Source organism: Squalius cephalus, assembly GCF_949319135.1.
Source record: "Squalius cephalus genome assembly, chromosome: 17".
In the NCBI taxonomy this organism is placed as follows: Eukaryota; Metazoa; Chordata; class Actinopteri; order Cypriniformes; family Leuciscidae; genus Squalius; species Squalius cephalus.
In genome coordinates, this window is record NC_137138.1 from 9,359,837 (window position 1) to 9,375,432 (window position 15,596).

The 15,596-nt window shown below is 37.6% G+C and overlaps 1 protein-coding gene across 2 annotated transcripts in view; it reads left to right on the forward strand.

Annotated features, from left to right (window-relative positions):
• Positions 1-2,489: 2,489 nt before the first annotated feature.
• ccbe1 (collagen and calcium binding EGF domains 1) overlaps positions 2,490-15,596 on the forward strand; it is a 63,906-nt gene continuing 50,799 nt past the window's right edge. The window contains exons 1-4 of one of the 2 annotated variants that reach the window (XM_079847779.1): positions 2,490-2,681; positions 2,942-3,090; positions 9,616-9,794; positions 9,919-9,999. In XM_079847779.1, the coding sequence (XP_079703905.1) occupies positions 3,088-3,090; positions 9,616-9,794; positions 9,919-9,999 (263 nt within the window). In that variant the 5' untranslated portion in view covers positions 2,490-2,681; positions 2,942-3,087. Of the gene's footprint in view, positions 2,682-2,941; positions 3,091-9,526; positions 9,795-9,918; positions 10,000-15,596 lie in introns of those variants that run through there. The other variant, XM_079847780.1, reaches the window with a different exon arrangement.

Genomic DNA, 15,596 nt, shown 5'->3' on the forward strand with positions numbered 1-15,596 from the left:
AACATGTAAGGCTGGCTGGACAAGTCTTCCGTTGTTGACATTTTGTTAATAACGTGTGAATAAAAAGTTTCTGTGCCGCTAGATAATCGTATCTCTGCTATCAAACTACAAAAATGGCCGAACGGGGTGGAGTATGGTGTCACCTCTGCATCCTGGAGAGGGGGCGGGGTACGAAGTGTCTCAATTGTATTTAAAGAGACCGCACCAAAACGAGTTGCTCTCAGATGCACATAAGAAAAGGGGTAGAAAAGGGGCCTGTGGAGCTATAATAATGAGGAATTCAGACCCAAGCATTGCAGTTCCGCTTTATATAGACTACAAATGTATGATTTATATGTAAAAAGGATCCTTCAGAAATCATTCTAAAATGCTGATTTGTTACTCAATAAACATTTCATTTTATAATCGATGTTGAAAACAGGTGTGTAATATTTTTCTGGAAAACGTAATACATATTTTTCAGCACTCTTTGATGAATAGAAAGTTGAAACGAACAGCATTTATTTGACATAAAAATCTTTTGTAACATTAGAAATGTCTTTTCTGTCATTTTTAATCAATTTAATGTGTCCTAGCTGAATAAAAGTATTAACTACATTCAAAAACTAATTTTACTGACCCAAAACTTTTGAACGGTATAATAAAGTAAATTATATCCATCTATCCATTCTCCAAAATGTTTGAAATTGTGGGGATGCTGGAGCATATTTTAACATGATAAAGTAAATGATTATATAAATGTGTATATACATAAATTAGTACTTCTCGTTCTTTCAAATGCTGAAAATGCAGGGTTACAGAGCCCAAAAGTCATTTAAAATGACAAAGTTTGGGGCTGGAATAGAAATATGTTAGCCTGGGGAGAGGAAAATAAAATGGTTGATAAGGGAAAAGATGCAATCAAGGAGTGGGAAAATGGAACAGAAGGATGAATTGAGAAAGAGACATTAGTTTGGCCATGTGTGTGTCCAGGAGTCAGCATGGTGCCGCTCCGTGATTGGTGTGCCAGTCGTTGTGTAATCACCTTATGCCCACCGCAGAGAATCTTCCCTGTCCACAGGCCCAATTCTCAGGCAAGGTATAATATGTAACCGAATGGACCGAGAAAAATATAAGGGGGAAAACAAAAGCCATTTGAACTTATTATGGTGACACTTCCCTGGGTAAAGTGGTGCACAGGATCCTCTAATAGGACATATGCTGCAACATCTGCAGGCCTGACTCAAAGATACACATGCACACTTTATACCATTAAATGAAAATATGAATTTGCTCTTTAGAAGATTGCATGCATTTCTAAGGACCTGTGGGCTAGTAGTTAGTGCACATGCTCTGACGTATTGAGCAGTGGGGCTCATTAAGGCGAAGTGCATTTGATTCCAACTTGTACCATTTCCAGATCTGGTTCTCCCTTCTCGTTCCCCATCTTTTCCAGTCTTCTATCCGCTAGACCAAAATTCTCATTGGAGCAAGTTTGCTCATTTGGCAGCCATCTTGGCGAAAACCCCTGGCTGCTATTTTCGAGTCACGTAAGCACATCTGCTACTATCTTCTTGAATAGGGACTGTGACTGTCACGCTGTCCAAAATGTACAGTGGGTTCCAAATTATTATTATTATTATTATATTAGGCATTTGGACACAGAAATTTGGACTCCCCTGTAGGCTGTCACCACTGTAATAAATACTGCAATTAAATACTGTATTTAAATAAATACTGCTGACAACAATTAAATCATATCTTCTTATAGCTCAAAATCAATCTTTATATTTTTACAAAATATAAAAATTACAATTTTATTTTTCAAAGTTGGTCCAGCTTATGCAATCTTTTCATTTGAAAAGCCGAACTTCCATTCAACCCGACGTTACCATTTCATTCTTTTTCGAGTTTTATAAAATAGCATGCTAACAGTTGCCATTTTTATTTTTAAAAGTTGGAGTAGCTTTCTTTTAATTGACATGCTTAATTTCCTTTGCCCCTACTTAGCGTTGCAATTTCATAATTTTTTCCTTCAGTCATCTTTTTTAGGCCTACTGCTTCTTACTAAACGATTGCAATAATAAAAAATAATAAAAAATAAAAAAAAGATTGCATGTTTTGTTTAGAGACAACAGAAACCCCAAAGGTGGGACTTTCAAGGCTATTTCAAGTTATTCATATTCACATTCATTTAAGCTATACACAGACACATTGCACAACAACGAAACAAAAATGCCCTGTGTAGAACGTTATGGGCTATAAAGAAGAGAGGCAGGAAAATACACCGCCTCTCTTCTTCACTGGCTGTGAGGGATGTTTGCACCTGGAGACCATATGACCATACTCTCTCTAATTTATCTATCTTCCTTTTTTCTTCCTCTCTGCTGAGCCATCAAAAACTGCAGAAACTTAAATGGCACAGCAGGCACCCTCCCTAGTCGTGACGCACCCCGGTATTTATAACACTGGTCATCCATTTTGTTTACGATGACGGAGGTGTGCAGCGCTACACTGGAGTCGAAGAGTCATCTAGCGGTCAACAGCGGTACTGCAATTGCAGTTTGACGTGTTCTTTGTGGATTTTTCCCTTGGTCAAGGGATACCTTATGCCCCTATGCCAGCATTAAAAAGTGCACATGTATGACAGGATGAGCATTTTAAACCATAATGATTAGCTGTAGCGACACACAGACCAGCCAGTGAGTAAATCTCAGTTCACAGATTTAGTATGCAGGTCATGTGAGGTAGAAAATCTGACAGGCAAATCTCAAGATTTTCCCCTCTCTCTCTCTCTCTCTCTCTCTCTCTCTCTCTCTCTCTCTCTCTCTCTCTCTCTCTCTCTCTCTCTCTCTCTCTGTTCCAGTATGATATAAATCGTAGGTCTCTCTCATCCTGACTGGACATTGTGATGTTGATGCAGAGTGGTTGTAAATCCCACAGCTTCATTTTCTGTTCTCAGACATTTTCACATTCAAATCCAGAGCTGTCTTCTTCATGTGTCAACTATCAGCTGAAGAGAGAAAGGGAAGGAGAAAAAATAACAGTGCTGAGCCCCCCAGATGACCTTGATTATGGACCATTGATTTGGGCGACCCAGAGGTCAGCATGGTAAATTCTTCCTGTTCTTACACACCAAAGTACACACATGTAAATGTCATTATCACAAGGAGTTGAACCTTCATGTCAGAACACATATGATTTGTGTAAAGAAAAATGGCACAGGTCCCAAATCCAATCATTCACATTTTTAAAAAGAGATCTTTAGCCAGTAGATTAATTTATTTGGCACTAAAAAGTATGCACTTCAAAGCATTCGATACAAAATATATTTATTTTTTCCGTAAAATATCACTTTTAAATCATGATACATTTACTTGAGACGAGAGGCAAAATGACACTATATTGATTAAAAAAAAAAATCAAAATGAAGCAAATTCATGCTTAAAACAAACAAACAAACAAACAAACAAACAAAAATCTGTCAGTGAGGTTAGAAAAAACTTATTTTCCTTTTGAATAAAGTTGTTTTCTTACCCCATTGGCAGATATTTTTTCTGGTTTTAAACATAATTTCGATTTAAAAAAAATCAACTTATTGTCTTGAGTCATTTTGCTTCTCAAGTAAAATGTAAATACGCAATTTATTTTAGAAGTCAGTCTTAGTGGGGCACTTTGTCACGGTAGAAACTGCCATTATTATTCCATATTATATTTTCCATGTATTCCTATATGCTATATCATTATTTTTAATATCATTTTATTTTTTAAGCTTAATTTAAAACAACTTACAACAATTATGAAAAATACAAAATTCATGAAGCATAAATACATATTTAGGCCAACAGATCATGTAATTAGCCTGACAAAATTACATTTAAAACATGTGACAACTTGTCTCAAACTGGTATTCATGAGAGAGAAAAAACACTTGACATGAGAATTTAAATTATTCTTTAATAGTTCAAATCTGCCTGCATTATTTAGTTGACTCTTGTATGAATATGCTTGTGTGGTTTTATTGTGTTCACTTGTTTACACAACAGCTAAAGCAATAAATATGATGATATTTAAATTTGGTTTGGTGGACAACAGTAGATGTTTGAAACACTATTCAAAAGTCTTTTATATGCTGCATTTATTTGATCAAAATACAGTAAAATCAGCAATATTGTGAAATATTATTACAAATTAAAATAACTTTTCTATTTTAATACTTTAAAAAATATATAAATATATAGGCTACATTTATTTATGTGATGTTTAAGCTGAATTTTCAGCATCATTACTCCAGTCTTCAGTGTCACATGATCCTTCAGAAATCATTCTAATATGCTGATTTGTTGCTCAAGAAATATTTCTTATTATTATCAAAGTTGAAAACAGTTGTGCTGTGTAATATTTTTATTAAAACCATGCTACATTTTTTCAGATTTCTTTGATGAATAGAACGTTCAAAAGAATCACATCTATCTTACTGACCTCAAAATTTTCAATGGAAGTGTACAAAACCCCTGCTTTAGAAAACACATTTGTGTAATTGACTTTTGGCTCAAGACTTCATTACATTGAAACAAATCATTGTTCCTTAGAACTTGGAATGTTTGCAGCTATTATACAACAGAAGTGGGGGGGAAAACAGATCTTATTTCTTCAGTCATACCCAATTGCAAATATTTGCATCTTGACATTAAAATGTTTGGAAGGCTTTTAAGACTGCATATTTTCCTTCTGTAACACTGCTCAATTTGACCTATTTCCTATGCCTTATTGAAAACAAAACTTGCAAGCACACTCACTCACATATTTGTATCATTGCGATCATGGCTGACTCATAACAGTCCACACAGTTCTTAACTTTTATGTAAATCAGACCATCCCTTACAAAGCACAACAAAATGTTAAATTGTTATTACTTTGCAGCTAAACTGCATTAGTTAAACAATAAAAACTTAAATTGCTCATTGCTGTTTGATTAGGAGTACAATTCTTTAAAGAGCAGGTGTTCTCCGTCTGAAAACAATTCATTTGTTCTATTTACTTGTTGGGTGTTTGAATAGCTCAGCATGAATTATGCAACCACCTGAGATTGAAAAAAAAAAATCCTATATAAACCGCTGGAAAGAATTTGAAAACAAATGCTGCAATGAAAGTTTAAGGGCCCTATTTTAACGATCTGAAATGCAAGTATCGAGCGCGAAACGCAAGTAACTTTGTGGGTGGGTCTTGGGCACTGTTGCTATTATACCTGCGGGATAAATTACTCTTGCACCCGATGCAAATCTAAAATGGGTTGGTCTGAAGTAGCTTCATTATTCATAGGTGTGGTTTGGGCGTAATGTGAAATAAACCAATCAGAGCGACATCTCACATTCCCTTTAAGAGCAGGCGCGCTTGTTCCATGCGGATTGCTATTATAACGGCGGATTTGCCAGGCGCGCGCGAGGAGCGGTTCACAGCCGAGGAGACCGACGTTCTCGTCAGGGCCGTAAAAGACAGAGAAGTGACATTGGGGATGGGAGAAACACACCCAAACTAGTTTCGGTTAAACAGGCGTATAAAAATTTGTGTAAATGTGTAAGCTAGATTTATGCCTATTTTTTCACATCTTCATGGACACAACAATGATTTCCCTTGTGTGTTAATATTTTGTAATGTATGGTTTTCTAAAAATGAGAACTGCTGCGTCTGTGTGTAGATGAGAAAAGCAAAGTGCATGCGCGTTGTGCACACGCTACATTGATTATGGCCAAGCATGTGCCCTTAAAATAGCATATGAATAACATGCGCAACGCGCCACTGACTTTAGACTAGGTTTTTCCTGGTCAGTGGCGGAATTGTTTTCTAAACCTGCAAAATAGCATCAGGGAACGTTTGCGCCGGAACACGCCTCCTCTTTGCGCTGAACCGTTAATTTCCTAATTTAACTTTTTTGCTCACCAGCCACTGTGGTTTTCCAAAGTTAGGCTAGCCACTCTGAATTTTTACTGCCCACAATTTTGACATCAATACCATGGGAAAAAACTGTCATATAGATATTTTTAAAGGGCCAATAAAGTTTCTTTAAACACGCAGCATTATTCAATCTGTTGGTGTCATTTCCTCTGAAACAGGAAGACAGGGCGGGACATATCAAACAGCCTCTCGCCATTTTTAAAATGGCCAATAGCATTTCATTTACATCATAGTTCGGCCAGAACCGTTGAGCTCGGTAAAACCGCAGTTTCCTCCTAATCTCTAACCGTTTCTCCTCCATATCGCTCTAAAATATAGCATTCTGTGCAGAATTCAAATGAGCCCGATATGTTTTCTGGTCTGCGTAGACTCGCATATGATCCACTCTGTTCTATCGTGTCTCTGGACCAAAGCAGACTGTGTGCGCCTCGGCGGTTCGCGTGACACTAACGTGAAACCAGACTTCATTCGCCCCAAAGGAAAGCATAATTACACTGTCTGAATCGTTCCCTATCCCCTGTATAGTGCACTACTTGTAATTCACCATATAGAAAATAGTAAATGTGTGAAGAAGAGTGACCGATTTAAGCCGCAGCTTCAGCGTCTAGTTATAATATGGGGGCGGGATGCTTAATTCTAGAAAGCATTTTGAAGAGAGCGAGAAAACGCAAATGGTATCTTATAGCCCATTTATTATGCGGAAAATGAGTATTGGAAGCGTTTCATATATTTCACTATATCGAAATATATTAAAAAATCTATATTTTTGACAACATTTCAGATGCCTTATAAAAAGACTGTTACACACCACTGTTAAAATCCACCTGCATTTGGTGTCAAGCTCTGCACAAATAAAGGTTAAAGTGCCCTTTTATGGATTTTTGAAAATGGCCTTTCATGTAGTCTGTAACATAGCTCTAAGTGAATGAAAACGTCCTGCAAAGTTTTAAATCTGAAAGTGCACCGTATATAAAGTTATTGTCGACTCTGAGTCAATGAAATGAATCGTTTTTCAAACGAATCATAAGCATTTCGTTGTGACGTCAAGACGAAACATTAGCATATTGCCCGCCCACTTATTGCATACGCAGACACCAGGGAAACTTGAATCCCCTCAAACCTGCAGCTGATTCCTGTGGACACTGGAGAGCATCATGTCGAGAAGACGCTGTGCTCTACAATGTGAAGATAAAGGCAGTTTTTTCCCACTGCTCAAGGACGAGCATGTGAAGAATCAGTGGTTAAAATTATCTTTACCACGATACCAGCAGTATAATCCTAAACTTTGGCTGTGTTCCCTTTATTTTACTGACGACGACTTCTCAAATCTCGGAGTTCAGTGCAGGATTCGCAAATCACTTGCTCTTGAAAGATGGTGTTCAAAATACTTAGTTTTGAGTTTTATATTGTGTAGGTCTCCTGCTATCTGGTTAACTCATATTATTACTGTCTTACTGAAATACTTCTGCTAATCAGTTGTGGGCCACTATTACCTAAAATAGTGTCTATTAATGCAGATCGTCTGTCGTTCTCACTACTTTGAGGAAAGATTAAGCATGGAGCAAGATTTGTTTTACCAGCGTTTGTTACATCAGTCATTCATGTTAGAGCTCGGCTTATGTACAGTATGGACTGTTAATGATACAGTTTCCACGTGTTCACAGCAATAAATTAGAAAAATACTCTGTAAATAAATAAGTACAAGTAAAATAATCAGTTTATTGATGGACATGCACTTGTTAATGCTGATGGTGAAGAATTACAGTTGCAACATCTCATAATGTACCTCAGACTGAGTAGTGTATCACTGAGAAACGTCCAGCTCGAGTCGTCCTTGCGATGGAGGTTCGGGTTGAATTAATATCTCTTCCAGTGTTTCATCATCGCACTCACGCTCGGATTGATATGGTAAAATCAACGTCATTGTTCATTACTGTGTTAGTCTACTCTATGGTTTAGGAAGCCTCAGGACAGCTGACGTTGTTATGGCAATGGGCGTTTTTGTTTTCGACGAGCGTGCTGTACACGGTAAACCAATCACAACAGACTGAGCTGTCTGGCCAATCAGAGGAGAGTAGTTTGCGGAGAGGAGGAATTTAGAGAGATTGATTCAACTGACGAGTCGTTTGAGAATCATTGAAAATGTGGTGATGTGCAAATGTATATTATGAGAAAATTAAACAGTTTTTTGACCTTTGATGCATGTAAACCTGTTGTAGGAGACTCCAAAACATTAGGAAACTTTAAAATAGCATAATAGGGGCACTTTAAGAACAGTCTCTTGCAACTAATTTTCTAAAAATGATTGAAGAAAGATGAATTTACATTCTGCCTAGATTTTGAGCCTTGCAACCAATGAGTGAACTTGTAATACTTAGCTTAAAGTCTCCATAAAGTCTAGACATTGGCCCTGATGACATCAACCTTGCATCTTAAATCTGTTGCTTGAATTGTAATGAAAGTGTTGAAAGAAAAAGACAAGGAGGGTTTATCACTTCAAAAAAACACGGCACGAAAAAGTGATCTCAGCCAAGATTCAACAGCAGCATCATGCAAACAGCTCCATGGAAACACATCTTTGGAAGCAGATCATTTATTTGCGCTTCCAAGCACTTGAGGTCGACCCCGTCTGATATGTTTAGAGTTGCTTACTCATGAGATGCAAGATTATTCATCAGGACGTTTTTTCTGGTGAGAGCATCTTCATTTATTGCTCTTCACATGGTTGGGAATGGCTCCTCTGCATAGAAACAAGAAACAGCTGCTGCTTTGTCGGCCACTAGGGGGCGAAACTTTCAAAAAGTCCCCCAGTTCATCTGTGGCCACAACTGAAATAGTTCTATGAATTACATGGGCATCAATAACACTAACTTTGAAATAACTACAATTCAAGAATTATACTATTAGCCTAAATCTTTTTTTGTGACAACAGTACCCTGGCCTTGTGGGCCTTTTGGGTCCCTTAACAGCTTATGTCATTAGTCAGAGGTCAAGGATGAAGACTTGGTGCAAACAACTCCTTTTGTGAGGGATTCAGTTTGCCTAGTTTAACCTTTGAGGGCAATCAATGGGAGGCTAAATCTATTTTTATTTTTATAATTGCATATTTTTATTCACTTCACATTTCTATAGCCTGTTCATTATTTCATAAAACGTTTATTTCATAAGATTATTTGTAAAATTGAAATTCTTATGTACATAATTAAACACTTGTCATAGGTCATAGGCCTATGCAGCATCTTTTTAAAAAAGAAAAAGAAAAAGAAACATGCTGAAATATCCGCTAATCATTTTGACGTTTTTCATCTAAAACTGTTAACCCTTTTCCTTAATTATTCTATGATTATAATTAAAAATCTCATTAATTGAGAGACATATATCTTCATGTTAAGTAATATATACACATATTTATGTCTCTTTAAACATGTTATAGTATTATATAACAAACTAAAATAATAATTATTTAACTCAAACCTCACACCCCCTGGGTTTTCACTTTTTTCAAGCTTATTTTCGGTAATGGCTTTACTGTTACGTGCGGCAATTATGAAATATTATACCTATAACTTGCTTTTCTGAACCTATGGAAGTTGATCAAGTGTTGCAGTAGGAGGGGCCGGAGGGAATCTGCGCGTGGGGCTTCGCAGGAGGTAACCAATCAATACTCTCTCAATTCCTCAGAAACAAGCGCTGAACTTCAAGACACTGGCTTTATTCGGACAAATATCTTTTTATCATCTCGGAGTGTTTGAAATGAGCTCCACGGGCAGAGGAACTCCTCTCAGTCTCGCTCTGGTGGTAATACTCTTCTCATTGGGAACGCCGTGGACTTTCCGAGAGGAGAAGGAGGATGTGGACAGGTAAAGTGCGCGTGCTGTCAGCTCGCTGCTTGCACTAACTCAGAGGATGGAAAGTTTGTTTCCTGTGCGTGAGGAAGAATTGTTTCGGTAAAAAGAAACAGCTGACGTCTTCTTTGTCTTACAGAGAAGTGTGTTCAGAGAGCAAAATCGCAACGACGAAATACCCGTGCGTAAAATCCACGGGAGAGGTGACCACATGCTACAGGTAAGGAACTGTTTACTTATACATTTTAGCGTTCTGTAGGTTCTTGTGTATGATTGTGGGTATATATTGTCTGTAATAGCTTTTGTGATTTATTTAACGTTTTGTATTTATTGAAGCAGGGCTGAATTGGACAGCTTCTCATATGAATAAATAAGTGTCATGTCTTTCTATCATTGTTATTTTACATGTTTATGCAATGAAAGGTTTTCTAAAAAAAAAAAAAAAAAAAAATCGTATTTGCAGGAAGGCTGCCAAGACATTTTTGGTTGTGAAAAAATTGTTTTATGGTTAAGTTTGAAATAGAACCACTGGCTCCATTTCTGACAGCAGACCGTTTTTAATGTGCCATTGCATTCTACACCACCAACAGTACACAGACTCCAGCTGTGTTTAATGCAGTTCTTATGTGCAGATGGAAGAACCATATACTGAGTTTATATTTTAAAAATGAGACCCACATTGTGTCCTTTCATATTGAAAATGACTCTAAAATCTGTTCAATCAGCCGGTCAGTTTCTCGTTCTCATAAAGTGCCCAGGGTATTCTTTCACTTGGTTAGCTGTGTTGGTGTTTTGTGTGGGGCATGTTAAGTAATCCTGTTTTCATTCCTGTGACCTTTTAGAATTAGTGAAAGAAAGCAAGGAGATATTATTCTTTGAAGGTTGGGGATTATGATGCTGGAGGTTTAAGCCGGCTCCGGATGCAATGCAGACCAAGATTCCTCAGCCTTAGCGCAGTAACTTAAGCTAGTTTTGAAAGCAGGTCTCGTCGTTCCAGTCTACTACTTTGCCAAGGGATGGTTAGATTATTATCAAGGTTTATTGTGTTGCTGCACACCCCCTCAGTTAAAGGTATAGTTCGTTTAAAAATCTACTTACATTAACTCACTCTCATAACTTTTCAAACCCATATGTTTGAAGACATTTTTATGAATGTACTTGACATCAAAGCATGGATCTTTCTGCAAAAGACAGAAAGCACCATAAAGTATTATAAATGTGGTTCAAATGATTCGGTCAAATGGACTACTTTTAATCTTCATAATCTCTTCTTTGTGGTCCATGGATGGCATAAAGTCACACAGGTTTGGAAATGTATTAATAAATAATGGCAGGTTTCATTTTAGGATGAACTATTTCTTTAAATATTTATCTAGAATAGAAATCAATCAAAATTGTAGATGATTTTATTCTCCCTTCCATTAGCACTTGATAATTGTGGCACTCTCCTCTGTGGTGGTGCATTTCAGTCCACCTGCATGCTGGAAGCTGGAAGTAGCAAGTTAAAGCACAAACTACTACAGTTTTTTATTATTATTTCAGCAGGCGCTGATGTGTGATGCTTTGAAACACTTGCCAAAATCGCTGTTAAGCTTGTCCTTGTAAATTCCTGGCGTGTATGGTGCGCCAGCGCTGGTGACCTGTGGAGTCCCTAAATCTCTCAAGCGTGCTTTGAGAGTATTTACACACTGGGTCTCAAGTGAGCACGCTTGTCAGTACCATTTGCTCATATGCTGATCACTAAAATGACTCAATCGCTGTTTTGATATGAGCTCATCGTAAATTAACAGGTGCAGTTAGTATAAGCCACCACACCTCTTTTCGGTTGTGTCTTGGCGGCTCTCAAACTCATGATGGGATATTTGGAAATATTTGTGTGTCATTTATTGTTCAATTAATGCTTCTGATGTGATCTGATTTGATTTGAACTTCTGCACATCTGCTCTTGTGTTAGAAACATGCCTGCAAGCCAGGGTTTATCTCTTGAATAGATTATAATGTCTAACTAAGGAGAATGTTCATGCTTTGCAGTTTGACATTGTCTTTGGTTGTGATGCATCCTGGAGCTTGATAGCTGTGAAAACTAGCCAGAGATGTAGTGCTAAAACTTTCTGTCCATCAATGAATGATCAGTTTTTGAGCTCTTATTGGCTCTTATTTTGGTATGTTGTACCAATTTGCTTGTGGCTGACTTTAATAGATAACATTTTGTATCTGAATAAGGGCTGTTAACGATTACATATCTAAATCAAACTACCAGCTGTGCTAATTATTTAATTAAATTAAAATTTCAATGTTTTATGAAAAAAACACAATTCTGCTAAAAAATGGATGAGAAAATAATCGACAATACAAAAATAAAATTTGACTTTAAAAGTGTAAATCACATGTTTTTCTAAAGTGACACTTTCCAACAGCGACACCAGCTGTTAAAGTTACATTCGGGAAGCAGCATGTCTATCGCCTCCCTTGAGCCCATTGAGTTTTAACAGTCCCTTTAAAGTGTGCCGTGGGTTTGGTGGGGGGTAATTAAGGATGAACAGGGAAAAGTCACGTGAGGGGAGGCAGTGCCTCGATCGCACTATGATTGGGCAATTGCTCTGTTCTCACGATAAATCCCACCTCGTGCTTTATGTGCGTTCCACATCCGTGATTCAGCCTAAATGAACAGTGTTAATGGGAAGACTTAAAAAGTAAACAACTCACCCACTTATGATGTCACCACTTTGTCAAGGCAAAATGAAACCTGAAAGTTTTTTTTTTTTTTTTTATAGTGTAAGTACTGTTTAATTAACCCGGAAACATTAAGTGTCGACATTAAGTGTAACTAACATGAATTTACATTGGAAAAAACATAAAAAAAAAACTGGAAGGATAGTTTCGTTCTCATTTCAGAACACCACTGTACGCACTGACATTTATATATTATAATTATTCACACTGAATTAACATTAAAGGGGTCATGACATATAACATTTGCCATGATCTTTTTACATGGTCTTTGTACCATTAAAACATCCTACAAGTTTCATAGCTTAAAACATCCTTTATTTAATCGAGCTCCAAAAATGGCTCATTACGATATTGTGGAATTTGAGACATCACACTACAAATACATCTGCATATGATCGCCTCCAGAGGGAGACATCAATGAATAGTTATACATCATCACACCATAGGCCCCGCCCACTGGCATCAGTCACTTAACAGCTGACACTTGCCTACACCGGATACGAGTGTCACGTCAAAATAAAATAAAACCCATTATAGTCACTGACGCTGTCTACGCTGAATACAGTATACAGATGCCTGTTCACTCTCTGACATACTCCACACTACAGCCCTGTGCGGGACTGATTTCTTAATCCCGTTCTCGCTAATTACCGCCAGCTTCTGCAACGTGTATGTTCCACTCCCTCCCGCACCCGCAAATGTTCTGTTACAGTTGTTGAAATTGTGAAAAAATTACACAAACATTAGGGCTATGCTAAACGTTCAGAAAAACAGGGATAAAACATTAAACTGACCATAAGATAAAGTAATGCTAGCACCACACATGACAAACACATTCGGCCAGTTTTTTATTAGCCTTATTTTGTTGATAGAGTTTTAACTAGTGGGGCCTAAAAACATATTTAAACATATGCGTAACAATACACACACACACACACACACCCCAAACCATAACAGTTAAACTCTGGTAACCTAACAGGGCATGGTATTTAATTGAATTACTTACAAAATAAATATTAAACAAATTAAATATAAAACAAATTAAATAAAAAATTATAAATAGCAAATAAAAACCTCACAAATATCCCAGGTGTTTATGTAGCTAATTAAAATGTAGCAAATTAAACGTCTACATTAAACGTACTTAACAAATTAATGAAATAATGAATAATTTGGCCTAGCTTACTCCAGATTGCTGTGGAGGAAGAGAATGGTAATGATCGACTGCGGGGAACTTAATTTTCAGCAGAGTCCTTGTTACGCGGCTGTATTTTCTGACTGCCCACTCCCACCCGTAGAAAAGTAAAACCAAGCAGCAACCTTCCGGTCTTTCTCTTGAATCCAACACGGAAGTGACTTAAACTGCAATTTATCAACTGGCCAGTAGACAGGCTCCAAAAGAGAGTCAGTCCCATTATAACCCCCCATGTTAAAATGCCCAACTTTACAGCAGAAAAAAAAATGTTTACAGCCTGGTAGAAAAAGAGGTTTGGGTCTATATAGTTAATTTTTATAACTCATCTGTTTAAATTATATTAAGCCTTAAAGTTCTGCATTATTAAGGGCATGGCCACTGGAATGACAGGTGAATTGCTGTGCTGTCACCACTAGCCATTTGTCTACTGTCTGTTAGCCGTCACGTCACCTCAGCTAATCCCCGCCTCTTTGCCTATTTTCGGTTATCTGGGAATGACTCGCTGCCAAGATGGCGACGGCCTGCTCCACCCACTCTGGGCTTCAAAAATGCTCTTCAGAAACCTGCGGGTTTATTTATACTTTATATACGGGTTTATTTATACGGGTATATACTACCATATTTATTTTTACAGTCTATGGGTAAAGCCGCCCGCTCCCACAAGATTTACTTTTGGACCTGCGGGATCTCAATCCCAATGCAGCCTTCTACTCCACGCACTTGAGTCTGTCGACAACAGGACAAATGGAAGAGTAAATGGAAACATAAAAGAAAGTTCGCTTTTTGAAGCATCCCGATTAAACGGTTAATTTGCTCATTTTTGTAGAGGCTTCAGAAGGATACTAGCGTCAGGAACAAGTGGATGAGTTATTTTTAATGGCGTCATGGATCCTTCCATTATTTAGTGTTAAGCTTTATTGGAGGATATAGTTTTACAGGGGAAAGCTGTGTATTCTGAAAGGCTGCTGGGAAGTTGCTGATATAGTGCCATAGAATTTATAGGTCTTTGTTTTAAATGAAGTGCAGCGTACAAAGTGATTTAGTACTATAGTTTTGGATTAAAAGATGTATTGTTTCACATGAATGGGATCAGGGACAACATTGTGAAGCCAGATCAGAATAGGCCTTTCCAGAACTTACTGGAGATGTTTCTGGAGAACTTGGTTGTTGGTAATTCTTCCAAATATTTCTGGTGGTTTTAGGCCTGTTTCTGCGCTCTGAAGTAGAAGCATTCCAGGGCAAAAGGCAAAGTGAACCAAACAGACAAAGGCCATATCATATAAACCCTATCACTATCCCCTTTAGGACAGAAAACCAGCCATGAACTTAAACATAAAGTTCATCTGACCACAAGCACTTGTTCGTCGCCAGCGGAAAGCTTTTTAATTATCGGCTGAACCTTTATACAAACTGGGAACCCTCTAGAGTCCAGTCGCATGTCTTTTCTCACCCCTCTAGTTCATCTTTAATATCCACTGGTGTCTAGGGAGATTATTTCCAAAAGTGTCCATTAAAAGAAACAAGATCCTATTGTTTTTTCAACCCAGACATGTCCAAAAGCTCCTTTGAGCAAATGCAGATGTGTCTGGCATATGCACAGTAAACCAAAACCTGCAAAATGGCTTCACAAGGGTACTGGTTACCTACCGCTGAACAGCTTCAGGATTGATCGTTCAGGTACTGTAAGATTTGGGACTTAAGGCTGAAGGACAAATGTTTTCCAAAACATTCCTACTGTCCCTTTTGCCCCATAACTTCCATTGTTTGGACAAAACAAGTATAGCCCTATCCCGCATCCCCCACCAAATGAATACATAAATACACTATGACATTATTGCCTTTCACAAAATGTGTTGTATTGAAGAGAAGACAATTGAAGTTGGAGAATC